Source organism: Triticum aestivum, chromosome 7B (assembly GCF_018294505.1).
Source record: "Triticum aestivum cultivar Chinese Spring chromosome 7B, IWGSC CS RefSeq v2.1, whole genome shotgun sequence".
Taxonomy (NCBI): Eukaryota; Viridiplantae; Streptophyta; class Magnoliopsida; order Poales; family Poaceae; genus Triticum; species Triticum aestivum.
The window spans coordinates 216,556,004-216,557,588 of NC_057813.1; the positions used below are offsets into that span (position 1 = coordinate 216,556,004).

Here is a 1,585-nt window from a genome sequence, read left to right on the forward strand (position 1 = left end):
GGCATTACCTGTTGCCAGAACACACCAGTATTAGTATTACATAACCCAATGGTAGTGCGAAGCACGTACGGACTGCATTAGTTGACTTTGTGTTGTGCCACAGACCAATAGTTGCTCGTCCTCATTCCCATTCGTGCCAAAGCCAAAGCTGTACCACCGCCGGCAAAGACGCTCCCCGTGTTGTTTCCGGTGACGAAAAACCAAATGCAGGGGTCCGTTTTGAGAATGGGGCCATGCGGCGGCGGCGGCGGCCACGACAGGGACATGGACATGCGCGGCGTCAACCGTGTTGTCAAGCTGGTCGTCCGCCACGGCGACACCGTCGACGCCATCTCCGTCCTGTACGAGCGGAACGGCCGGGAGGAGTGGACCGACCTGTGGGGAGGACAAGGGGGGACGCTCTCCGAGGTACGTACGTCACACACGCATTGCTCCCTGATGATGAAGACGACTCGATTTTTCATCGATCATCGGTGATGGGGCTCCTTAGTACTTACTCCATTCCGTTTGGGATGGCTCAGATCTGCCTGCGGCCGGACGAGCACTTCACCGGCGTCGTGGGCCACTACGGCGAGTTTGATGGCAGCTTCGCCGTGAGGTCGCTCACTTTCGTCAGCAACGCCCGAAGCTTCGGGCCGTACGGGCAGGAGGATGGCGTGCCGTTCGCGCTTCCTGCGGCCGGCGGCAAGATCCTCGGCTTCCACGCGCGCTCTGCCCGCCGCCTGGACGCGCTCGGCACCTACGTCAAGATGGCTGATCAGTCGACACATACCCCACAGAAGTGATCATGACCTTGCTCATAGAAGTTCCTTATTGTACGCGCGTAGTGTATCTCACTAGTTACGGCTACTCCGTGCTACTCTCACCGTCTCATAATATAAAACGTCTTTTTGGCACTACACTAGTGTCAAAAAAACGTCTTACATTATGAAACGGAGGAAATACTATTTATCATGTCCGACCAGATTGTGTTCTTACTAAAATATACTATGTATTATATAATTAAAGGTTTTGACCAGTTTTGCCTTTAGTTATGTCACATTACTTTGTCATCAGCAAAATGGTGTTGATGGCTTTGAGGAGAATGAGGAGTGATGGGCTGCGCGTTAGCTTCCTCTTCATTCCCTCTTTTTGGTGTTTCGATGCCAAGGGGGGAGATGGGTTGAGTATATCTTAGGCCCTTTATAATCCTATTATGCTTATGTGCAAGCCTTGGATTTTTTGCTTGGTGTTTTATTTGGTTGGCTTGCTCTAAACTTTAGTGGTTTGTAATATGCACTTATATTTTTGTTTGCAAACATTCGTTGGAGTGCTCTAGTACTTTTATCTTAGTGGGATCAAAACATAGATGTTGATACACTTGTGATATGCAATGTTTCCAACTAAGCTTAACTAATGTCATTGTTATATCCATGGTTATTTTTGTTTGGTTGTTGATCACTATATCATGCCACACAACTTTTATTCATGCCGTTGGACTTCATTATGAGAAATACCTAATGTCTCACAATGTGTACACATTTCTACGCATGCAATGCAAAATTATTGGTATATTTTCTAGTCATTGCTACAACCCACTCTGCTC

The 1,585-nt window shown here is 48.3% G+C and overlaps 1 protein-coding gene across 1 annotated transcript; it reads left to right on the plus strand.

Annotated features, from left to right (window-relative positions):
* LOC123155822 (jacalin-related lectin 3) lies at positions 1-1,171 on the plus strand. Its single transcript, XM_044573957.1, has 2 exons — positions 1-408; positions 522-1,171. Exons 1-2 carry the CDS (start codon positions 205-207, stop codon positions 783-785), a joined length of 468 nt encoding a protein of 155 aa, XP_044429892.1. The 5' UTR covers positions 1-204; the 3' UTR covers positions 786-1,171.
* The last annotated feature ends 414 nt before the right edge of the window (positions 1,172-1,585 follow it).